We start from the raw sequence: 24,335 nt of genomic DNA on the forward strand, positions 1-24,335 counted from the left end.
GTGTGTGTGTGTGTGTGTGTGTGTGTGGTGGTCACAAGGGTGCCCTCACCTGCCAGGCTTTTTAGGGCTGGGATGTTTCCTTGCAACCCCCTGAAAGGGGGAGGGGAGACAAGTTGGTCAATGCTGGAGTGGTGTGCATCCATCTGCTAATATGTCAATGTTTCCGCCTGACTGAGGGGGGATGTTTGGGGCACGTGTGTAAGGATGACTAAAACATCCCAGAAGCATGACAAAGTAGAGGAAATTGTCCTTACCCAAACAGTGTTTGGGGCATATTGTATATATGCAGAGGGATATTCTGAGAAGCCACTTGGGGTAGGGATGAGAACCTCAAAGAGGGCAACCAGGCCAGAAGCTAATGGGCTGGTTACCCACATCCATCTACCCTAAATGGTTAGTTGTGCTGCTCCCACTTGACTTTCAGGGATCAACTTTAGCTGCTAAAGAATGGCTGTGTGACCAAATTTCAGCCAATGAGATGTGAGTAGAAGGGTCTTCTTGCTTCTGAAAAGAGACACAATGAAGAGCTCTTCATTGCCCTCTGGGGGTAAGTTATGTCTGATGTCTGGAGCTGTGGCAGCCATCTTGTGATCATGAAGTAGGCCATGCTAAGGAAAATATGCCCTGCTGGGTTTTGTACACACTTGAAGATATCCTTGAACTGACAAGTCAATGGACAAAGAGACTGCCCTACCCCTGGACATCTTGTTATTTGAGGTAATAAATGTCCTTGTTTAAAGCTTTGAGAGGGACTTTTTTTTTTCTTTGCAGCCAGAGGCTTCCTAATAGGTAAGTTTGAGTGACTGTAGCTGTTCCCTCTAAGGAGCATGGCTCTAGGTGACCAAGTGTAGGGCTGTTGTCAGCTCAGTGGGGTGAAGGCTAGTGCTGGATGGTATTCCCTGGGACATCCTTTCCTTGGAAGCCTTCCATCTCCTCTTCTGAGCGAACAAATATTGAAAGAATAGCACTGCACCTTACGTTCTAAGAGGGGCGTCCCAACTGTCCACTCCCCCCAACCCCTCCCCAGATACCTTACCTCACCTTAACACAAAGTTGGTTATCGAAAAGTTCCGACTACTTGTCCCAATTTCTAAAATCGCGGCATATAAAATGAAACTCAAGAGCAGTAAAATGATAAACTGCTTAATGAAGCCCAACTCCAGATTTGCATTTTCTGATGAAGACTTTTTAAAAGGTGGGCCCACGAACCGCTTTTTTACTTAGGGTTTCATCAAAACAGCTGCCTGCTCCTGACAGGGGTCAGAGCCGGCTTGGTCTGATCGCACTTGGGGCCACGGCCACGGCTGTTCTTACCAGGAGCAGCTCTGGAAGCACTTGTGGGCTGGGGCCGCCACCACTGCACTCCCTTCAATGTCCGGGGGAACTGTCATCGTTTCTCTGGCTGCGGGGCTGAGATCCCAGGGTGGAGCACCCAGGCCTTCCAGACTGCAACTCTTTGGGGACCAGCTCTGCCGTCGGTGCACCCACCCCCCCCCCCCCCCGGGCTTGGCACTGAGATGCCAACCACTCCCTCCCCCGCCCCGGAGCTCCCGCGATTCTTCCCTCCCTGACTATGGTTGCGGGGCAGGAGTTGGTCTCAGATGCAAGCTGAGCCAGGCAGGGTCCTGGGAACTTCGGATTGGGAGGAACAGACTCAGGTGTGAGGCGGCCTGAGAGAGAGACCGTCTGGTGCCCCAGAGGCCGGCTGAACCTCCTGCCTTTGGATTTCACAGGGTCTCCCTGGATCTTCCCAATAAGCCGTTCGCACATCTCTAAGTGGATCAAAATTTCTCTCAACCCAGCTGTTCCCGACTACGCCCAGGGAATGTTTGTTCTGCACGCCTGTGCTCTTCTGTTTCACCAGGATCCTTCCAGGGGCCTGGCATACACAGTGGGACCAACACAATGAAATTAGATCTGCCTCCCATTTACTGACACCTGGGACGGCCTAGTTACCTGGGGGGGGTGGGGTGGGTATGGTTTAAAATGCAGATTCCTGGGCCCTGGCTCCCGGAAATCTGGGTCAGTGGGTTGGGGCAGGACCCAGGAAGCTGCATTTTGAGTAGGAAACGGAATTTTAGGGCCATGCTTAGGAAATGCTAATTTAATCTTCAGAGAAACTTCTGAGGCAGTGTGGTAGCCAGCCCCCATGATGGGCCCTGATGATGCTTGCCTCCTGGTGTCCATGCCTTTGTGTTGTCCCCTCCCACACTGAATCATGACAAGCCTGTGTGGCCAAGGAAATACTGTGGGAGTGACAGTAGGGCTTACAGATCTGGGTCACGGAAGACACTGCAGCCTCTGCCTTGCTCTCTCTTGGCTGCCATGTTGTGGGGACACTCGAGCAGCCCTGACAGAGGAATGGAAGCCCTCAGCCAACAAGCCAGCACCAGCCTGCCGGTCATGGGAGGACACCATCTTGGAAGCAGATTTTCCAGCCCTGGAACAGCCTCAGGAGATTGCAGCCCCGTGGTTGGCAGCTTCATGGTACCCTCATGAGGGACCCAGGAGCCAGAACCACTCAGTTACACCACTCCTAAATTCCTGACCCAACAGAGATTGAGAGGTAAACGTTTACTGTTTTAAGCCACTAAGTTTTGGCATTGTTATGTGGTAAGAGTCAGCAAACACGGGTAGATATTATTATGATCTGGTCCATTTTACAGATAAGGAAACTGAGTCTCATTGAAGGACCCCAGATTACCTGATAGTGGAGAGTCAAACCCAGGCCAGGCTGAGTCCAAAGCTAGTGCTTTTAACAACTACACTCTGGGGGGCTGTAGATCACGGAACCAACGGTCTTATCCCTTCATTGTGGCAGATGGGAAAACTGACCTGGGGTGAGGAGTCACCTTGGCTAAGGTCACTCATGGTGCTGTTCCCTGCCCCTTCCCTACTGCCCTTGGGTTTACGGGGGTGACTTCAGCCTCCAGAGTGCCTGCAAAGGCAGCCCAGATTCTAGAGCAACATATACCCTGTGCCTTTAGCTATGGGGAGCCTGGCCTTTATTTCTATTTATTTATTTTTAAAAAAAGATTTTATTTATTCATTTGAGAGAGAGAGACAGAACACAAGCAGGGGGAGAGGCAGAGGGAGAGGGAGAAGCACTCCTGAGAGCCTGGCCTTCGGAATGATCTCTAGAATAGTGATGGGTTAATCAGCCAGGTGAGGTCTGGTTTTTTCACTCACCAGTAGGTGATGGGAGATGGGGCTGTTGGCCCAGTGCAGGAGCTTAACTAGGAGCCAAAGGAGGGCAGGAGTAGGAAGCAAGGACCATAGCGGACTGAGGGTCAGGGCCTATGGTAGAGGTGGGCCTGCTGCTCTCCTCTGGCTTGCCACCTCTCCAGGCAGATGGAGTCTCCTAACCTCCTAAGAATGTTGGTCTGACCATAGCAACCCCCTGCCTCACACCGTCCATGGCTCCCGGTACCCTCAGGAGAAAGGCTATTTCCCGCCATGGCTCAAGGATCTTCAGGATCTGACCCTCATCCTTCTTCCTTCCTCCACCCCACCTCAAATTCCAGCCTCTTTTGGACCTGTTTCTCCATATTCTTGTCCCTGCTTCTCTAACTCCTATAGTATTTCATGTGTCAGGTGACATGTCCTCTCCTCCAGGAAGCCTTCCTGGATCTCACTACTCATACTCTCATGGTTCCCCATGTTTCTGCCACTGGATCACTGAGCACACATAGGCACTCAATAAATACTTATTACCCAGACAGACAGTTACCAACTTTCCCCCAGCTCAGCTCTCTGCTCTCCCCTGTCCCCTGATCGAAACCTACCATCACCCTCCTCCAAGGCCTTCTCTGACTTCTTGTACCTTTCTGGTCTCTCCACTCCCCACTTGCCCGTGCTCCCTAGTTCAGCATTCCACATTTCTGTGTTTTTTACTGCATTTTCCACTCCAGATGGACAGCAGCTGCAGACAATGTCAACACCAAAGATGATGGCCCAGGATGGAGCTTTAGTTCCCAAAGGCGGGGGGGGGGGGGCACCTGCTTCCACAAGTTCTTAGGTGGCTTGTGTCAGATGCGGCTTCTTCTCTACTCCAGCCCCCACCTCCACCCTGGGGCCACATCCTGGGGATTTCTGCCTTCTGTTTTTCCAGAGCTGTGAACCCAGGGTCCAAAGGGCCAGTCCGTGGCTTTGTGTCATTTGAATCCCTACAACCACCTTATAAGGAAGGTTCCATTACTACCGCTTCCACTGTACAGCTTGGGAAACTGAGGCACAGAGCAGTTTAGGCGTTTACCCAGGGTCCTATGGCTCCAACAGGTGGGAGCCATTTGGCCATTCCCCTCTCCCTGAGCTCTTGACTCTCATCCTTCTCCTCTCCAACTCTGAGCAAAGGCCAGTCCTGCCTGAGATGTCACCCTTAAGGGCTAGCTTGGGACCTCCATGGACGGGGGCCTCTGGCCTTACACGATGCTGCTCTCCCTGCCTTGACAGGTGGCCATCCTGCTGGTTTGGAGTAATTAGTTATCCTAATGAAGGTAATTAATCATTTAATTCCCACTTTAAGGATGTGTGGAAGGTTTCCAGACAGAGAGGAAAGGTCTGTCTTGGGACACCATGCGGCCTTGGCTCACGGGTGAGTAATGTCACCTCAGGGACTCTCCTGACATTACTGGTCAAGAAAAAACCCTGTAGCCTGAAGCAGAGACTCAGCATCACGGGTTGAAAGAAACTGACCCCTGCTCGTGATAACAACAGGCAATGTTGAGCCCTGATGTGCCACACTGTCTAACATAATTTACGTGCATGATTATTCCTCATCATCACCTCCCGAGCTGGCGGCTGTGATACCCCTAATTTCTCAGACGGGGAAACCAAGGCCCGAGTTATACATCGTGGAAAGGGGCGATGCTCTGTTGGTTACTAGTAAGTCCGTCTTGGCCTTTTCCTATTGGGAGGCCGGGGACACCTGCTCCTCACTCCACTGAGGTGGGCACAGCTTGTAAACTGGGTGATCCTGGGGCCATGACCTGTGGCCACTGATTTGGGCAGGGCATGATCTCAGCCCCAGAGATTAACTTGCTTCCACCCTGCTGCACTGAGGAGAAAAATGGAATCTGATCCTTCCATTTTCCTTTGCCGGAGCCCAAAGCACAATCGCCAACAGAGATGTCCACAGGACCCAGGCAGGTGGCACAGGTGAGGACTGAGGCTCATCGCAGCCAAGTGTCCTCTCTAAAAGGGGGGGAGCTGCTGTCACATTGGAAGTGGGGTCCAGTGTGGCCAGATCTTATGGTTTTCAAGAAAAGCCGGTAATTAGGATTTTTAGGTGACACGCCCGCATATTTTAATGGTGGCAGATAATTTAAAAGCCAGTTTTTTTTTTGTTTTTTTTTTTTTATAAAACGTCTTGTAAAACACCTCTGAGGGTCAGCTCGGACCCCCAGTTTGCATCCCCAGCTCCAGAACAAAGCAAGCAGGACACCCAGACATTATTATACAATTCTGTATTGAGCGACGCGTTTACAGAACGTGTTCTTTTTAAAATTTTAAACAAAGTTCATCAATCTCTTATAGAAACGGTTTTGTGGGTTTTTGTTTTGTTTTTACCGTTATAGGACGTGAACCTGACAAAGTTGTTCATGGGTCTGCTAGCTTTAAGTACAACAGGATTTCCGTGTTCAAAAGACTATATGCTAAGTGCTTAATCAAATCCCGTCACACAAAAGCCAGATTTAGTCCTCTAAGATCTGTAGTCTGCGGGTGAGCCTGGATTTCAATGTTGTGTGGGTTTCAACAGTAGAAAGTGGTGTGTTCCCTCACGGTTGTCTTAATTGCGACCGGGCGGTGGTGGCTAAAAGGAGATGTTTCGTTTGTTCCAGATTTGATTACTCTGAAAATTGGTCACTGTTTCCTATTGTCAAAATATAAAAATACCTTCATCTGGATAAAAATGTATACAGTGGAAAACTCTTCAATGCATAGCCTGGGTGTGTGGAAAAGGATGTTTTCCTGCAGGGTTTGTGTTGTTCTTCGTTGATTGTGGAGACTGCAGCCTGGCCTGGGTGCATGAGAGTTGAGATTTCTGGAACAGCCCTCAATTGTCCCCTTCTGGTCACTGGATTTTGCCGGCCTCGTTTCAAAATGCTTGCTGCATCCTTGAAAGCCCTCAGCTACCTCCACCGGCACTAGACTGGCACCGATTAAGGCCACCTTTTCATCGTCATTCTGGATTCAGCTGGGGAGTCACCAATTCAGCCTTCCCACAGAGAGTTTGAGAAAGGAAAAGAAATAAAAACAGAAGAGAGAGAGTCAAAAATCAATATGGTGGCTCTTCCGTCCAAACTGGGAACTCTCCCACCAGAAACCCTGACGACGAAGATGCTAAAGGAAGGGCTTCTCTGAGTTGGGGGGATTGAGTCTTTGCTCCCCAGAAGGTCGTGTGTTGGAAGGCAGGGGGGCAGACTTAGAGATTGGGATACGGTGGTGATGCTGCGGTGCACTCAACCCTCTCACTTTGTTCTGTGTGGGCTTGGGAGTTGCAGATGCCTTCCAGAAACAGCACCTGGGTCAACTTGAGAGAGAAGATGGCAAGAAAGGGAGCTGGGGTCTCTAGTTGGAGGAATCTACTTCTTGGTGTGGCGTACTCGTGGGATGACCAACGCTGTCACTTTCTTAGAACACGGGGAGGGGGAGATGGCGGCCGCAGTCCTGCTCCGGAAAGCCAGTGGGAAGCTTCCTGGACCGTGGCCATGATTCAGGTGGGGGAACGGGGTCACTCTGGCTCGAGTGCTGCCCTCCAATCCCCTGACCCCTCGCCTGGCTTTCCGAAGGATCCAGAAACACATCTTGTCTACAGACGGACAGGCTGGGTGTCCAACCTCGGCGGCCCCCAGGTATCTGACGAGCGGGACCGGAAGCAGTTCTGTACTGTGTCACGTCTTGGGGAGGATGGCTGGCCGCAGCCCACACCCCTACAACGCTGTGACAAGGGCGCGGGACGTTCTGTGTTATCAAGGTTGCAAAACAGACCACCAGAATGAAACACATCCTCAACGGCGTCGAGGTTTCCATTTAGAGTCTTTTGGACTTTTTCTTTTCAGCACGGTTTCTGGAAGGGCAGTAGCAGTGTGCTGTGTCTCACAGACAGATATGGAAAAAAAACCGCAGTTCAAGGGTTATCTAAATTTTGGTCAGTCTTATAGTGTTTTGTGATGGCTTTGAACAATTGTCTTCTTTTAATCTCATCTAGTGGCAAAAACGACACAACTTCAGTGTATACTTCGCAACAGTTGTGACAGCATCCTGATTTTATAACTCTCTGTAATATCAAAACAGCATTGGCTGGGAATAAATTCCAAAGGATCCTTTATTAAAATATCTAAAAGAGGTCTATAAATATTTATTTTTCTAAAAGAGTTTGGAGTTTCCAGGTGAAAATGCGGTGCCACGTCGCTTCCGCCTCCCGCAGAGAGGCCGGGGTGGAGAAGAGGATGCTCCCGGGGGGGGGGGGGGCAAGGGGTGCCCCAAAGAAAAGGCAGTGGCTCTTGGCCCGCCTGCTCACTCACAACGTCATAGAACTAGGATTACAACAAAGAACGTAAACTGCATAACGCTGCTGTCCACATCTGGATGGTTGAGTTCCTTCCTTCCTTCCCCCGCCCCGTCTGGGAGAGTGAGTGAGAGGGGGAGAGCTGGCCCCCTGGGATGCCCCTTGCCCTCGTGCCCCTGCCTTCAGAACTCCCACTCCAGGGCCTCCTCCCGATTGGCAGCCCTCTCCAGCCGGTAGATGATGCTGTTCAGGTTGGCCATTTTCTCGTGTCTCCGCTGCAGGTTGGGGTTCACCTTGGCGCTGGGGTGCAAAGCCCCAGCTGTGTCGGCGATGGGGCTGGCACTCGGCACTTTGGCAGGAGGGGCGCCGGGTGGGGACGGGGAGATGGGGGCTGAGGAGGAGGGGACGGGTGACACAGACATCATGAGGCCCGGCGAGGAGGCAGCCGAGGGTGAGTTCAGGGACACCTCCAGGCTGCAGCGCGAGGACTCTGAGACCGACTTAAAACTTAGAGGGTCCGGGTGGAGCCGCTCCCCACCCTCGTTCTCCTGGGGGGGCTGCAGTGAGGGACAGTCTGGAGTGGTCCCGCCTGGAAGGAGGAGCCCCGGGGCCACCTTAGAGAGTCTGTCGTTACCCGGACGGTCAGGATGCGCCTCTCTGGGGGAACCTTGGCCTTTGTCTGGCTCCCCTGAGTCCTGGAGCTGGTTGCCCGCCTCTTCCTCTGCATCCTCCTCAGTCTGTTCCTGCTTAATCCTCACCTGGGCCTTGTCCTGGGTGGTCGGGGGTGTGATGCTCTCCTCGGAGCCTTCCTGAAGCTCCAGTTCCTTCACGGTAGGCTTCTGGTCCTCAGCCTCAGAGTCGGGGCTCTGCGGGGTAGGGTCTGGGTGGGAGTGGCCTGGTGGTAGGATGCCAGGACCCCCACTGGGGTCAAGGTCTGGTTCGTCTTGGGTCCCCTCCACCAACATCTCCCGGCGCATCCGGGACCTGGGGCAGAGATGGTGGTGAGCGAGGGGCGGGACTCAATCCAGACAAGTGGCATTTTGACCCCATCCACTTTCCCAGGGGCCTCCTCACATGCAGCGTCTTAGTAAGTCCTGTCAACAACCTTACTAGTGGGTGCTATTATTATCCTTACTTCACACAGGAGGAAACAAGCCTCACACAGCCACTAAGTAGCGGAGTCACGGCCTGAACTCAGGATTGTTGGATTCCAAAGTTCATCATCTAGACCTGCGCTGTCCAGTAGAGGAACCACTGGCCACACGTGGCTCCTGAGCACTTAAAATGTGGCTAGTCTGAAAGGAGATGTGTTGTACGGGTTAAAATACACACTGGATTCTGAAGGCTTAATACAAAGAAAAGTAAAAGGTCTCATTGGTAAAGTTTTTATATTGATTACACACCGAAATGGTTACATTAGGCTAAATACACTATTACAATTAATTTCGTGTATTTCTGTTTTTTTTTTTTTTTAATGTGGCTATTAGAGAATTTTAAATCACATGCGGCTTGCATTATGTTTCTTTTGGACAGCACCAGTCTAGAGCATTTCTTGAAGTCAAATCCAGCTCTAGTTTGTGGCAACATCTCTCTGCTTCTTTCCTGTGGGGACTCTTAGACATCAGCCCAGAAGGGGAAACTGAGGTGCGAAGAGTGACTTGTACAGGTCACCACGGCACACAGGGACAGAGCTGGGACCAGAACCTGCAAGCCCAGATTCCCGTCCAGAACCCACTCGCTCTCTCTTCACTTCAACTGCTTCCCTGCCATCAGAGGGCAACTCAGTCTTACACACGTTTTAAGCAGGATAAGTCAGGATTGGGACTAACCCCATTCATTATTTTCCTAACAGTAGATGAAGTCCAGAGAAGTCAAATGACTCATTCAAGGTCATAGAACAGAATGGCTTCCTCAGCTACCTGCTGTAGCCCTCTGCCCATTTATATTAATAATAAAGTACAAGTTATTGATATAGAATACTAACAATTATAAGTTACAAACATCACACTAATGGCTGCTTATCATGTATCAGGCACCAGGCCAAGTGCTTTTTGCAGATTATTTCATTAATTTTTCATAATAACCTTAGGAAAAGGACATTAGTCTCATTCCTATAGATACAGGAGACAAGGCTCAGAGAGGCCCAAGGATTGCTATGATCACAGAGCAAGCAGTTGGGCTGGGAACCCAGTGATCGGGCTACACTCTCTTGCCTCCTGGCTCCCTGTCCAGTTTGGCGATGGGGTCCCATCCCAGTAGCCTGGGCCTGCAAGGACTTGGAGGGGTCATTTGGTTCAGTCTCCAGTCCCTCTACAAAGGTGGCATTAGCCCACCATCCAGGGGACTCCACCTTCACCCTCAGTCTCCTCTAGAAGAGGGAAAAGCTGCTGAGATCAGGAAGAGCCCTAGTGGGTTCCACTGAGGTGAGACTGGAGGAGGGGTTTAGGATGGCTCAGTGTCTGACGTTCCATCATTAGACTATTCAAACTGTAGAACAAATATAAATATGAGGCTAATAGTCATTCACACATTTTAGTAGAAATTAGTCTCCCTCTCTTTTTTAAAGAGTTTTATTTATTTATTTGACAGAAAGAGACACAGCGAGAGAGGGGACACAAGCAGGGGGAGAGGGAGAGGGAGAAGCAGGCTTCCCCTGGAGCAGCGAGCCCGACGCGGGGCTCGATCCCAGGACCCTGGGATCACGATCTGAGCCGAAGGCAGACGCTTAACGACTGAGCCACCCAGGCGCCGCTAAAGATTATATTTATTTATTTGAGAGAGAGCGAGCGAGCGAGCACACGAGCAGGGGGAGTAGCAGAGGGAGAGGGAGATAATCTCCAGTAGACTCCACTCTGAGGGCAGAGCCTGACGCGGGGCTCAATCCCACAACCCTGAGACTATGACCTGAGCCGAAACCAAGAGTTAGTTGGACGCTTAACTGACTGAGCCACCCAGGCGCCCCTCCCTGATAATTTATTCTCAAAACATCTTGCTGTTCACCTTTCCCAGAGTTCACTGCAATTTGTAATGATGTATTAGTATGAATGCTCATGTAATAGTGACCGTCCCTGCCGGTCTGTAAGAGATACTAAGGGCAAGGACTTTGTCTTGTTCTCTTCAGTACCTTGTGCAGAGTAGGTGCTCAATAGACATTTACAAAATGAAATGGTTTTTCTCCTGTAACTCTGAGACCAGTTTCTTTCTTTTGGAGTGGAATTCTCTCTGCTCCTCGGTGCAAATTCTTAGTCATCCTTCGAAACCCAGCTCAAATGCCACCTCTTCTGTAAAGTCTTCCCTGGACGGGATTCCCTTTCCCCTCAGCCCCTTATTCCCCCCTTTATAGCAATTAGATTGTAGTAAAATTATCTGGTTCATAATTTTAAGCTCTCTAAGGGCAGGGATGGTGGCTTTTTGTTTTTAAGATTTTATTTATTTGAAAGCGAGAGAGAGTGAGAGCGAGAGCGATCACAGAGGGAGAGGGAGAAGCAGAGTCCCTGCTGAGCAGGGAGCCCGATGCGGGGCTCGATCCCAGGACCCTGGGATCACGACCTGAGCCGAAGGCAGACGCTCAACTGACTGAACCCCCAGGCACACCAGGATGATGGCTTTGAACCCCTGTATCTCCAGATCCTGGATCACTGTGCATACATTGTAACTATTTGTTGAATGAGTATGTTGGATAAAAATGGAGTGCTCAGTTCCTATGGGGAACAAGAGGGGAGAAGACATCCCCATATTCCCCAGGAAGGGAAGGAGGATGTGAGGATTTAGGGACCTGTGTCGTTCGCTGTTTGGAAGGCCCTGAATCTGAGCCAGATCATAAACAGCAATATTTAACAATATATTTATGCCTGAAGTCTTTTCATTTGATCCTTGATTCAGCATTAGATTCCTTATCTGCCTTATCTGTAAAATAGGGATGAGACCCAGAGAAGTACAGTAACTTGCCCAAGAACACACAGCCAAGGTGGGACTGAACTCAGGTCTTTGGGCTGCCCATGCCTGGGCTTTGGAGAGAGGAGATTTCAAATGTTCCACCTTTCCAGGCTCCTCCTTCCTCTTCTCCCTTCGGGAGTAAGAGACCTTCTCCCTGCCCCTGGAACACGTGGATGGACTCTCTCTGGCACCGCATGGACACCAGAGACCTTTCCTGCTCAGGAAGCTTGGCGGAGGGTGGGTGGAGAGGGGCTCAGAGATGGTCCCTGGAATCCAGCAAGCCTTCTCCACAGGGCTCTCAGCTGAACTCAGGAAGCCCCTCTGCAGTCTCCGCGGGCACTGCTGAATCCAGTCAATGCCCCCAGCCAGCCCCGGCACTGAACTCCCAGGAAGCCCAGCCACTGCAAGTCGGTGACCCCCAAGACTAGGGACCGGCGAGTGGGAGGCAGCCACAGACATAGGGATCACCCACTCCTCCAGGCAGGTGGAGACTAAGGGGCTGCCAGAGGGTTTCTCTTGGTCTCGGGAGTGGGAGAGGTCAAGAGCCCCAAATCAGGGCTCCCACATGAGGCTCAGTGGGTAGGCAGGGCTCCTCAGTCCTGTGCCCCAAATACCATTCCCTGTCCCTTCAGAGAGGCAGACACAAACTGGGTGAAGTAATAATTAAGAGAGGTGACAACAGTATCATGACCTACCCCATGCCATGTGGCCAGTATGTTATGTAAATATGGTAGCCCACTGAATCAGTCCTCAACTCCAGGAAGCAGATCCCACCACAGTCCCCATTCTATAGGTCAGGAGACTCCGACTCAGGGAGGTGAAGCGACGTGCTCAGGGGCTCACAGCTGGAAACGGCGGAGCTGGGATTTATGCCCAGGTTTGCCTAGACTCTGAATCTAAACACCTGGGCCATACGGTCTCCCCACCTCCCAGAGGCCAAGCTAGGCTCCCGCTGGGCCTGGGATGGGGCAGGGGTCCGGCCGCCCCGGCACCATACCTGTAGTTGTGGAACCAGTTGATGACGGTGTTGGTCTTGAGGTTGAGCTGGAAGGAGAGGAGTTCGATGGTCTGCTGGGAGGGGTAGGGCTCCAGCTGGTAGGCCTTCCTCAGCGCCTCCTTCTCCTCGGGCGCCAGCACCACTCGCGGCTTCTTGATTTGCAGGAGGCTCAGGTCCTGGGGCTGCAGGCAGGGGCTGGGGCACTCCGAGCGGGTGGCTGGGGACTCGCTGTCTGAGCTGGTGCCGATGAGGCCGTACCTGCGCTTGAGGTAGGCTGGGGCAGGCGGGAGAAGGAGGCACTGAGGGGGTGCAGACCAGAGGCCGGATCATGCCCTAGTGGCGGCCGGAGCAGGGGGTGGGGGCAGCTCCGGCCGGTGCCTCACACTCTGGGGCCCATTGCCAGTCTCATCCTTTCCTCCCTCCTTGCTCCTGCTTCCACATCCTCCCAAACCCTCTGCTGAGACGCCTGTCTGCCCACACCTGCCTCTGAAGTCTGGTCGTTAGCACCCAGGTGTCAAGTATGCAGAGAGCTTAGCTGGGTGCTCAGAGATAGGAGATGCTCAACACCGGGTGCTATGCTATGCTGTAGTCTCTTGGTTGACAGAAGTGTCTCTGAATTTCACTACAGTCTTGGGGGGCGAGCGCAGGACATTCATTTAAATGATCCCCGTAATTGCATGAGGCATCTCAACCCCAAATCACCAAAATGTGGGGGAAAGAAGCCCGCTTCAGAATGGAGGATGTAATTTTATCCTCACAGCAATGCCCTGAGACTCTTCAGATGAAGGAGAATGAGGCACAAAGAGAGGGAGCGACTTGCCCAAGGTCACAGAGCCAGGAAGTGGCGGGCCAAGTTCTCAAGTGCAGAGTTGTCTGAGGCCAACAGATAGTGGGCCCTTCACAGCCTGGCTTGGCCCTGGGCCCTCAGCGGGAACTGCCTTGGTGCCCTGAGTGACAGCTTTTCAGTTCCTTGTATCTCCTCTCCCAGCCTTGACCTTTTCTAGACTCCCTTCGTCACAGCACGAGATTGGGCGGGCACACAGCAGGTGCTCAATGCTGGCTCAGTTTTTCAGGGCTATAATACTGGATGACGGAAGAATCCGAAATCTCCTTGCCCACCCCCAGGAGGGAGAATTCCTGTCTGCTGGGCCACTTTTGTGCTTTGTTGTGTAGAGTCTGGGTTACAGGCAAAGGGGGATCAGAGAGAGAGCACTCTGGGGTATGTGCAGTTGGGGTTGACAAAAGACTTTGAAGCAGCTATGGGTGTATGGAAGGACGCTGAGAGAGGTGGGGTATTGGGGTTTTCATGGGAGAAACAGTAAATGGTTTAGTTGCTTTCAGTTATGCGCTGGGGGATTGCCGTGCTTTGCAGGCCCACACCGGGCTGAGATGGGGCCTTGGGGCCCTGGCTTTCTTTGGGTTACAACTAGATATGGTTGCAACGGAAAAACCTGAAGCCACGCCCAGACACCTGGTGCTCACCTTTCTTCTCCAGCTTCTTCATGTCCCTCAGCTTCTCCACATTCTGGGGGTCGTTGAGCCACAGCTGCATGCGCACAAAGGGCTCCCGTCCCTTTAGGCTCAGCTTATGCCAAGGTTTGGGGCGGGACAGCAGGTCAGACACGGAGCCCTGTGTCAGCCCCAGGATGCTCTCCCCGAACAGCCTCTGCCCTAGGGACAGGGGAGGGCAACCTGTTACCCCAGGCTGGGCCGAGTGCGCCCAGGAGAGACAAGAAAAAGAGGAGAACCTGGGACGTCTCCACTAACTCAGAGGGAAGCACCATACACATGCGGGAGGGAACCCACACCCAGGGGGAATCTGGAAGGGACTTTTCTGCAAAATAGGAGGTTGAGGGTAGGGGAACCAACAGCTACCAACCAAAATGCTTTCACAATTTAGATTTCCTTCACTCCTAGGAGATTCCCGAGCAGGTCTGAACACTTTGTGTGTACAAATTAGTGTCACCTCGTTAGTGAGTATTTGACATATTGTATCAAAATTTCAATGTGCGTATTCTCTGATCCTGCAATTCCCTCCAGTCATACTTGCTCAAAGGCCCAAAGACCACCATACTGACGTGGTTTCAGAGGCAGAAGGAGATTGGAAACAAACAAAATGCCCATCAAGTGGGTCAAAAATGTGGGGCATCCCTGGTCTGCAACACTTGGCAACAGGGAAGAAGACTGCAAGTGTTCTGATCATTCTAATGTGGAAGGGTGTCTACAAAACAGGGTTCACTTTTAAAAAGCCAGTTATAGGATAGTATGTATGCAAATTCATCTACATAGAAAAAAATAAATCAGGTATACATATATTCTTGTATTTTTAGGAAGTACCAAAGATATATAAAAACTGTGGAGTATGATTGGGGGCTTAGGGGACTTTTACTTTTTAGTTTTTTCCTGTACCGTTTGATATTTTAAAATAAGGAACATGTCTTATTTTTATAATAGAAACTGCAGTGAAGAATTCGGGGTCTGTGTGCATCCCTCTGGGAGAGGGGCATGATTGGCAGTGGAGACTCAGAGGAGTTTGTGATCCATAGAGTGAAAGAGAACAGGTTTCTCCTCTGTGTCCCCTGAGGACAAGGGGTTCAGCCCCGTGTCAGGATGTGCTAGAGTCTCACTGTCGCTATGGGCTGAGGATTTCAGGTTACATCAGACCTGCACTCACCCCCCGTTTGTCCTACTCTAGGGACCCAGGTCAGAGTCAGATGCCTCCCAGAGGGTCCTGGATGCCTCTGGGCTGATTGGCCCCTGCAGGCTGGACCCTGGGCCCTAGGATCTCACTGTGGGCACTCTGCTCAAGGCAAGTAAGAGCCAAACAGGGTAGGAGGCAGCATCCCTGATTCCCGCCACCCTGTACCTAGGTTGTTGTCTGTGAGGACCTCTTTGACTCTCTTGGTGATGGAATATGTGTCCAGCTCGGGGGACATGGCCACAATCTCCTGGATGCCCCCTGTGGTCTGGCTGCCTGAGTACATCTTCCCCCCCAGCGAGGAGCTGGAGCGTCCCTCCGGCTGCTGGTTCTCCTTGCTGCCCTCCAGTGCCAGGATCAAGGGCTCCTGGGAGCTCCTCTCCGGGTCTGTGGGGCTAGGCGGTGGGGACGGTGAGGACCTCGGTTCCGTGGGACTGGCTGTGGGCACAGAGAGACAGAGAAGGCAGTTACTGCCATTTGGAACAGACACACATGGTTTGGGTGTTTGTTGGAGCCAAGTGTTGGCAACAGCCCATTTTGCAACCACCATAGTAGTATCTTAGGCAGGGACCATCCTGGATGCAAAAACTATCAGATGAAAGTTTGATCAAGAATAGGGTATTTACATGGTCTCAAAGTATCTCCCTATAAGATACTTACTAATTACAAAGGGAAAAACAGTAACTCTACAGTATACAGCTACTTGGCAGACATCACCTTAACCAAAGGACCAAAGGTAACATCACCAATGAAAGGACAAATCAACAATTGGTTCCTCCTGCTGCAACGTACTGAGGACACAGCTTCACTTCACTTCTGGATATTCCTGCCCCAAGTGCATGGCCTGAACCTAATCACAAGGAGGCAGCAGACAAAGCCGGATTGAGGCTGTCTATAGAATTACTGGCTTCTAGTCTTCAAAAATATCAAAATTGAAAAACAAACAGATGCAGAAGACTGTTCAAACTGGGAGACTAAAGAGACATGACTACAAAATACAAGTGTTCCTGACTCTGATCCTGGACAGGGAGAAACAAAATTTTATAAAGGATGGGGCGGGTGCCTGGCTGGCTCAGTCTGTGGAGTCTCTTGATCTTGGGGTTGTGAGTTCAAGCCCCACATTGGGCATAGAGTTTACTTAAAAAAAATTATATAAAGGATATTATTGGGACAACCAAAGAAACCTGAATATAGATAGTGGGCTACATCAATGGTATTGTATCATTATCAGGTTTCTCATTCTTGGGAAATGCTTGTTGAAGCGTTTAGGGGTAAAGGGACATGATATGAACTAGTATCTCCAATGGTCAGGAGAGAAAGGCACCAACATGGCAAAATTAGCAACTGGTGAGTCTGTGTGTCGGGTACAGGGAGTCTGTTGTTCTATTGTTTCAACTCTTCAATTAATTAGAAATTACTTCAAAAATGAAAAGTTCCAAAAAGTAAGTTGGTAACCCTCTATAAACCCAACCACCAGAGATTAACTAAATAAAATATGGTGATTTCCTGAAGCAACGAAAAATAACGTAATGAAAAGACGTCAACGTAATGAAAAGACGTCCACGTAAGATGAGTCAGTCCACGTAAGATGAGTCAGTCACCACACTGGATCTAACGTCCAGTGTGGTGACTATGGTGAACGATTCGGAATTATATACTTGACACTTCCTATGACAGTAGAACTTCACTATTCCCAACAGAACAACAAAATGGTAATTATGTAAGGTGAAGGATGCGTTAGCTAGTCTTACTGTGGTAAACATTTTGCAATATATACGCCTATGAAATCATCACGCTGTATACTTTAAACTTACACAATGTTACTATGTCAAGTGTATCTCAATAAAGCTGAAAAAAGAAAAAGAGGTCCACGGTACATTGGCATATTTAAAAAGTGAGTTTATAAGCCACGGTTTTCATTTGTCAAAGGCCATTGGGAAGGCACGTTGGGTGGGACGACCTTGCCAGACCCCCAGTCCCTGAATCTGTTAAATGGCCCCGCAGAGCATGTGGCACTATGCCTACAGCAGCCCTCCTCCAAGCGGTGCCCTCAAGAGGACTCCATGAGACAATGCAGGTCACCTCCTGAGGAGTCAGTCTCCCACTGGGCTTTTAGGCATGAGCTGAGCCTCCCGACTATCCCGGGCCGGGGCGGAGGTGCCTGAGGAGATGCCCTTAAAGGGGTGGGGACCATGGTGGAGGGTTGAGGAATCCCAGTGCTGGTGCGCATGGTACCTTCCAGCAAATTAGAAACAGGTTCCTCTTCTTCAAGACATTTGGCTGCTGCCTGCTAGAAATCTGTTAAGTATAAAAATGTATGATGTCTAGGAAGTGAGAAGAGCCCCACAACCATCCTGCAGTGGTTTGATTCCAGAAAGAATATCCTGAGCCTCTGCTCTGGATGGATTTTTCCTTCCCTGTGGAAAGCAAGTGGATTACTATGTTCCAGAACCTTAAATGGCTTCCTATTGACCCTTGCACAAGAAATGTGTTCTCCTTGTCCTAGTGCTTAAGGCTCTGGACTCTCTTGTAGGAACCCCATCCCACAGACCTGGAGCTACTCTCACAGCCCATCATCCCCTCCCCCCACAACCTTCTAGGCTCTTCTAAGCCCCTATGCCTTTGCCATCCTGAAGGCCTTCTCCCTAACCTTGAACTCCTATGTATCCTTCAAGACCCAATCCCAAACGTCCCTTCCCTGAGGTGCACACCTTTAAGGTATAATAGCACTTTGACTACATTGTTGCACTTCACTACAATTTCCTTCTTGTGCCAGATCTCCCCCTTACCAGATGACAATGACAACGACGAAGATGATGATGATAATTAATGAAACTTCCTTTTACTGGGTACTTATTACATGCCCAGAATAATGCTATGTGATCTCAAGTGACCTTTATACCATCTCTAGGAGGTAGCTACCATGTCATCCCATTTAATAGAGGAGGAAACTGAGGCTCAGCGCTATTAGGCAATGTGTCCAAGGTCACACAGGGACTAGTAGTGGCAAGCTGAGGTCTGCTTATATCCGACACTGTCCTCTTATCCACCATAAGTCCCTGGCAGGCCGGGAACACACGTTAATCATGGGTGAGTTCTAAAGCCTGGGGAGGAAGGAGGAAAGAGGTGCTGGGCAGAAGTCTGTTGAGTGAGTAAATTTTGGCCAGGACCCCTGTGTTCCCTTGCAAGGTGCAAAGCGAAGCCGCAAAGTTCTGAGCAATGACACTGCAGCCCCATGGAGCTGGCAGCCCACATCTGGCATTAGGAAGACACTATTGTTCCCTCTGCCCCCAAATCGGGCTCATTCAGGTGGCATCCGTGAGACGCTGGAGCTGACACGTCCCTTGTCACTGTCACCAGCAGAGACACAGAGCTGCTGGGGAAGGGCCAGCCTGGGAAAGCAAGAGGCTGTTTCGAGAGTCCATCCATCACTGGCATGGGAGAGGAGCTGGGCTCAGCTGGAGGAGAATCGAGGGTCTTCAAAGGCATCTGCCTCTTGGAACACTGCACCCCCTCCTAAAGGGCCAGATTTCCAACCAGAGAGGGAGCGGGATGAGGAGATGGAGGGAGACCCAGATGATGAGCCTGAAATCAGCCAGCCCCCAGGCAGAACACCGGCCTTTTCTGACTACTCAGACTTCAAGGACCACATCTGACAAAATTATTGAAAGATTCAGAAATCAACTCTATCAGGAGGAACACACTAATTATAAAGGGCCGGGAGGTTGAACACGAACAGTCAGGTTGGCTGGGGCTTGAGCAAGGGCATTGGAAAGGGATGTTGGCAGGGCAGAGCGGGGACAGCAGGGTGACCACCTGGTCTGTTTGCCCAGGACTTTGCTGGTTGTAGTACAGAAAGTCCTGTGTCCTGGGCAAACAGGACAGTTGGTCATGATGGAGAGAGACAGTGAGGGAGAGATGGAAGGAGAGAGATGAAGTGACAGGGGGACACAGGGTAGGGACAGGCGCAGAGTGGGAGAGAGGAACAGGGAAAGAAGGAGATGGGGGGAGAGACTGGGACAAAGAGACACAGCGGAAAAAGGCAGCAAGAAAGACAAGGGAGGGGGAGAGAAAGGACAACGATGGTGGGAGAGACTCAGTGGGGGAAAGTCAGAGACCACGTGGGGGGAGCCAGAGAATTCTGAGAAGCAAGCCTCAGACACAAGGGGCTGCAGTACCCATGTAGACCACTGTGCGCAGAGCTGAAGAGCCTGTTATTTGACCTAGGCTCTGTTGGTGGGCAGCTGGGGGGGGGCATGCTTTGGAAGCCTCCCCTGGCATCCTGCTCACCCCCAACTCCCCGGGCCATGGACAACACGGGGGCTGGAACAGGTCCGTACTCAACCCCCTGGTCCACAAGGCGTCCACGCTCACTGGCCTCACTCCCTTCCTAATCTGAGAAGGATCCTTCCTCCTAGCCTTTGCTTGTGCTGTTCTTCCACCAGGAACGCCATTCTTGACTGTCTTAGCATAACCCTTACACTACAAAGACATTTTTAAAAACCAAAACAATTCGACCTGGGGGAAATGCAAATCAGAACTACAATGAGATGCCAACTCACACCCACGGGGATGGCTTCAAACACAGAGAACAGCAGGTGTTGGTGAGGATGTACAGAAATAGGACCCCCTCCCCCCACATCGCTGCCCAGGCTGTGAAAGGGTGCAATCACTACGGAAAACAGTTTGGAAGCTCCTCAGTAAGTTACAGAATTATCATCCGACCCAGTAATTCCACTCTGAGGTATATATCCAAAGGCATCAAAAACAGGTGTTCAAAAACATGTACATAAATGTTCACAGCAGCATTATTCACAATCGCCAAAAGGCAGTCAGTCTATCTGTACATGGAAATATTATTCGGCCATAAACAGGAATGAAGTACTGAGACAGGCTACAACATGGATGAGCCTTGGAAACATGATGCTCAGTGAAAGAAGCCAGACACAAAAGGCCACATAACGTATGAATGTCCAGAAGAGGCAAATCCACACAGGCAGGAAGCAGACTGGTGGTTACAGGGCCTGGGGGAGGGGTGAGTGGGCATGACTGATTAATGCGCACAGGGTTCCTTTTGGGGTGAGAAGAATGTCCTGGGGTGAGAGAGAGCCGGGGGTTGCACAAAGTTTTGAATGTACTAAATGCCACTGAATCGTACACTTTAAAAATGGTTCAAATGGTAAATGATGAGTTTTACAACAATAAACAGGTTAATTACAACACAACACAAGGATGGGAACTCTTTCACAGCTATGGGCTCTGGGGTAGGCACTCCCAGGGACCCTAATGGCTAAAAGCCCTGCGTTCTAATCCTGGCTCTGCTACTAACTGGCCAATGACCTTGGGCACATCACTGTGCTACTCAGACCCTCCATTTCTTCTTCTGTAAGGTGGGAATGACAAATGGTCCCTCTGGTCAAGCCTGATGTGAGGATTAAAGATGAAGGTACTGCAAGTGTTCAGCCTGGTGTGTGACAAATGTCGTTAGAATGGCTGCATTGGTCCTTACACCTGCCTGATGGAGCAGGGTTTTTCAATTAAAATTTTTGATTATAAAATATTTCAAAGTATAGAAATATACTGAAAAGAAAACGTAAATCTTCCTTCCCTTCCCTGGGTCCATGCCCTTAATAGATGTTAACGCTCCCTTATTTGCTTCAAATCTCTCTGTTTTAAAGACAAAAAGCAACAGAAACAGCCAGAGCCCTCCCCTCCCCCATGGAACCCCTCTTCCCGGGCTGGTGAGTGGTGGCTCTTTTTGACTCTTTTTCTTTTTTTTAAGTAAGCTCTATGCCCCACATGGGGCTTGAACTCACAATCCTGAGATCGAGAGTCACATGCTCTACCGATTGAGCCAGCCAGGCGCCCCTCTTTTTGACATTTTAAGCACAGGCTTGTAGCCAATGCTGCAACAATGTGCTGTCTTGTCTTGTGGGCATGAACTTCTAAAATAAACACCATCACCTGGGATGCTTTTGCTGCCTGACATTATGTTTCTGGTAGTATTCTTGTTCATACTTGCACCTTACCTGGACTCCGACTGACCTGCCCACTGGTCGTTGTGGGGGAGGGAACGTGGGCTTCCTAGCGTCCCTCCCTGGATTCCGTCCTTCCACCTCTGCTCTGTGACTTTGGGTAACTCTCTGAGCCTCAGTTTCCTCACCCAGCCAACGTTCAGATCCCACCCTGCCTGTGCATCACTGATGGATGGATAACAGCCCAAATCTCTGTGCTAAGGCTTCTGAGGCTGCGTGTTGCATCACTGGGAAAAAGAGGTCAGTCAGCGACTCCGGTCAGGGGATGGGGTGTTGCGGCTCCGGCTCCGCAAAGTATTTTCTCCACTTGCTCTAGGAACCCTGGCGCCACCTAGAGTCTAAAACCACCAATAGAGGGCATTCTGGTTGAAGGAAGGATGAAAGGTGGAGCAGGGAAATGGCAGCTGGGAATGGCAGTTCTGGGGGGCTGGCAGCATCCTACGAGAGGGCCCCGACCACACTCACCCTGGGAGGCGCTGGGCTGCTGGCTGATGGCCTGGCCGAGCTGGTCCGAGAGCCACAGCTGCATGCGGATGAAGGGCTCTCGCCCCTTCTGCGTCAGCTTGCTCCAGGGCTTCGGCCGGGACAGCATGTCGCTCACACTGCCCTGGGACAGGCCCAGCACCTGGGGATGGGCAGAGCAGGAAGGGTAGGGAGGCAGGCTCCTGGGCCATTCCCTGGCCTCCCCTCCCTCCCTCTCCGCGAGATCTGTAGGGACCACTGTTCACTCGGATTCTCTGGGAGACCAGGGCTGCCTTGATTTGTTCATTTCCCAGGTGCCTGCTGTGTGCCTGGGCCATGCCCCCCATCGGCAATGCCCTTCCAGATATCCCTACATGTAAGAATCCTTCCTGACTTCAAGAGCCCTCAAATGCCCCCTCCTCCAGGAAGTCTTCCAGTGTCTTCCACTTAGGTCACTCCTATCTCTCAGCTCACCTGACCCTTTGCCTGTTCCTCTGCTATGCGCAGAGGTGCTGTTAAAAACTACTTAACCACTGGTACTGCAGGGCACCCCTGGCTGGGCTGAGCCTTAACCCTTTAGTGGGTGGACAACTGAGAGGGATGGAGGGTTCTGGAGGAGGGGAGGTAAGTAGCTATTCCTAACCAGACACAAGCATTTCACTGCTTGAACATCCATAGGACTGAATGTCAGCCCTGCCTATGGCACCCTTCCCCCAGGACCCAGGGACAGGTGGATGCAGGAGAAAGGGTTTGGGGTCATGCAGACCTGGGTTTGAATCCGGCTTTTGCCTTGTTTCTGTTCATACACACAACCTCTCTTTCCAGACCATAAACGCTGGGGGCTGGGTCCTCAGGTGGTCCTCCCTCCCCAGGTCCCATGGGCCCCACGGCCCCCTGAGATTCTTGGGGGTGGGCCCCACTATCTTCACCTTCTCCCCAAAGATCCTCTGGCAGATTCCATTCTTGGCTAACTTCTCCTTGACCTGGCGTGTCAGCTCCAGGGTGTCCACCTCCCGGTACATGTAAAGCTCGTACTGCTCGGGGGTCAGGGGCGGCACGGTGGGCTTCAGCGTGCGGGGCACGTACGCAGGGTAGTAGGCCAGCCGCCCACCGCTGCCGGCCTCCGGGACGCCCCCTTCAGACTTCAGCTCGCCCAGCCTGGGGGCCTCGTCCTCGCCCCCTGCCGCCTCATCCTCAGGGGCTGCGGGGGCCTCATCCCCACGGGGCCAGGCCCTCCCGTTGGGCTGTCCAGAGTAGCTGGAGGAGGAGGAGGAGAGGGAGGGTGAGACGGAGGCATAGGGGCGGCTGAGCAGGCCGCGGTCCGAGGCCCAGTGGTGGTCAAAGTAGCCAGCGTCTCCGATCTCCGACTTGACCTTCCGGATGATGCTCTGCACGAAGGCTGCGGGGGACAGGACCGTGAGGGACGTCTGTGTGGCGCTGCTGCTGGTGGCCCCGCCACTGCTGTCCTCCTGCTTGACGTAGGTCGGGGCCCCGGTCTGGCTCACGGCAGGCAGCGACGGCCGCTCTGGGGGCGAGGGAGGCACTGAGCGGCCCCGGGGGCCTGCCTCCATCTCCAGCAGCGCCTGCTGTTGTGCCTGCATCTCGCGGCGTGCTTGCTCCAGAATGTTCTTGATGGCATCTTCCGAGGTGCTGGCGGGGGCTGTGCCGTTGGTGATGCTGAGTGGGGCCGTTGCGTTCTTGGACTCACCTATCGGGAGGGTGACAGGGTGGCCAAAGGCCCAGGGTCAGGGCATGGTTTGAAGGGCAAAGATGTTCCCAGCATCAGTATAGCATGCTTTGGAGATACTGTGAAGATACTGCAATAAAGCCAGCCAGGTAAATGAATTTAATCTTTCTGCCAAAGGCAACCACATGAAATATCCTCACATATTGCCTTCTGGCCTGCTTTCTAACCGCATGCATGGGGTGATCATCCTTGATGTGGGAGGGTAGCCTGGTCCATGCCCACTTAGTATCAACATGAGTATTTTTTTCTCATGATTAAAAGTTCTACCTTTGATGGCTGCCTATGCCACTTGAAGGGATATTCTCTGCTTTATTTACCCGATTCCCCCACTGCTGGACACTTAGGTTGTTTCTAGTTTGTCACTGTTGTAAACAACGATAAAGGATATAAATCTTTGTCCCCATCCTGGATATTTCCTTCAATTCTGAGAGTAGAACTCTAGAGTTAGCAGTCAGCCATATTCATTTCCTCCCCGGGCGTCTGCTAGTTGCTCTCTGCGTAGCACTCACTCTTGTCAGGGGCATGGGGCAAGAACCCAGGCGTTTTTTTCTCTTGCTACCTCTTCACAGACCCTGAATGGAAAGCTCCCTGGCTGGTCCACTCTGCTATGTTGCCTTTTGTCTTATTATTATTATGTTTTTAGAGACAGAGAGTGTGCATGGGGGGAGGGGCAGAGGGAGAGGGAATCTTAAGCAGGCTCCACGCCCAGCATGGAGCCTGACTCGAGGCTCGATCTCACTACCCTGAGATCATGACCTGAGCCCGAAATTAAGAGTTGGACGCTTTATCAGCTGAGCCACCCAGGCGCCCCTGATGTTGTCTTTTTAATTTCTCTGCTATCTTATTTCTGACACCCCCCCCCCACCCCGGGCTGTGGGAGTGCACTGTATAGGGAGTCAGGAGACCTGGGTTCTCCCTCAGTCTCTGTGTAACTGTGAGGTGTCTCCCCC

General features: G+C 51.5%; 1 protein-coding gene and 1 non-coding gene across 2 annotated transcripts in view; both read right to left on the reverse strand.

The window, feature by feature from the left end:
- Window positions 1–7,692: 7,692 nt before the first annotated feature.
- CUX2 (cut like homeobox 2) overlaps window positions 7,693–24,335 on the reverse strand; it is a 200,838-nt gene continuing 184,195 nt past the window's right edge. The window contains exons 17-22 of the mRNA XM_044921106.1: window positions 22,568–23,346; window positions 21,642–21,801; window positions 15,310–15,579; window positions 13,926–14,114; window positions 12,444–12,717; window positions 7,693–8,494 (exon numbers count right to left, since the gene is read on the reverse strand). Of these exons, the coding sequence (XP_044777041.1) occupies window positions 7,693–8,494; window positions 12,444–12,717; window positions 13,926–14,114; window positions 15,310–15,579; window positions 21,642–21,801; window positions 22,568–23,346 (2,474 nt within the window). The remainder of the gene's footprint in view (window positions 8,495–12,443; window positions 12,718–13,925; window positions 14,115–15,309; window positions 15,580–21,641; window positions 21,802–22,567; window positions 23,347–24,335) is intronic.
- TRNAE-CUC lies at window positions 20,933–21,005 on the reverse strand. Its single transcript has one exon. It is a non-coding gene; the product is annotated as a tRNA-Glu (tRNA).

The sequence above is a fragment of the Neomonachus schauinslandi genome, chromosome 14 (genome assembly GCF_002201575.2).
Source record: "Neomonachus schauinslandi chromosome 14, ASM220157v2, whole genome shotgun sequence".
In the NCBI taxonomy this organism is placed as follows: Eukaryota; Metazoa; Chordata; class Mammalia; order Carnivora; family Phocidae; genus Neomonachus; species Neomonachus schauinslandi.